General features: G+C 26.0%; 1 protein-coding gene across 1 annotated transcript in view; it reads right to left on the bottom strand.

Moving 5' to 3' along the window:
• LOC108914655 (peptidyl-prolyl cis-trans isomerase-like 2) overlaps positions 1-682 on the bottom strand; it is an 8,041-nt gene continuing 7,359 nt past the window's right edge. The window contains exons 6-7 of the mRNA XM_018720502.1: positions 188-327; positions 1-136 (exon numbers count right to left, since the gene is read on the bottom strand). Coding sequence (XP_018576018.1) covers positions 58-136; positions 188-327 — 219 coding nt within the window. The 3' untranslated portion in view covers positions 1-57. The remainder of the gene's footprint in view (positions 137-187; positions 328-682) is intronic.

Here is a 682-nt window from a genome sequence, read left to right as displayed (position 1 = left end):
TAACATATAAAACATTTATTCTTACGTGAATATTTATAAATAATACACAAGAAACAATTACCAGTTGTTAAAGTTAAACGAATTCAAAGTTTTTTTCTTTTTAGTAGGGGGTTCGACATCGGCATCTTTTTCAATGCTGAAACGGAAAAATAATTATCGTATCATTTTTGTATCGTACCTTTCGTACCTTTTCTTGATGACTGGGTTGATGTATTTTCCTACACCGCTTCGAAAAACTTTTAGTTTTATTTGGGAATTAATTTTTTGCGCCTCTGCCGACTCTTCTACTTTCTGCCTGTCTATTTCATCCTGCCTTTCTTTGGCCAGCTACATAAATGATTAAAGAAATAAATACGTACTTGATATAAAAGGTAGTGCAATTTATTCGAACTTTAATTTTATTTTTAATTTTTTTATTGTAATTTTTTATTTTTTATTCAATATTTTGTAATTGTGTTCTATATCTTGTCATTGGTCTATATTTTGTAGTTTGTCCATATACAATTATTATCTGTTTTTTATTTGTGTTACATACTTTTGACAATTTTTGATACTGTGACAGCAAAGTCTTATGAAATAAATATTTATTATTATTATTATTATTATTGTTATTGTTATTGTTATTGTTATTGTTATTGTTATTGTTATTGTTATTGTTGTTGTTGTTGTTGTTGTTGTTGTT

This window comes from Anoplophora glabripennis, unplaced genomic scaffold, assembly GCF_000390285.2.
Source record: "Anoplophora glabripennis isolate ALB-LARVAE unplaced genomic scaffold, Agla_2.0 scaffold902, whole genome shotgun sequence".
In the NCBI taxonomy this organism is placed as follows: Eukaryota; Metazoa; Arthropoda; class Insecta; order Coleoptera; family Cerambycidae; genus Anoplophora; species Anoplophora glabripennis.
This window is presented reverse-complemented; position numbering and strand designations above follow the sequence as displayed.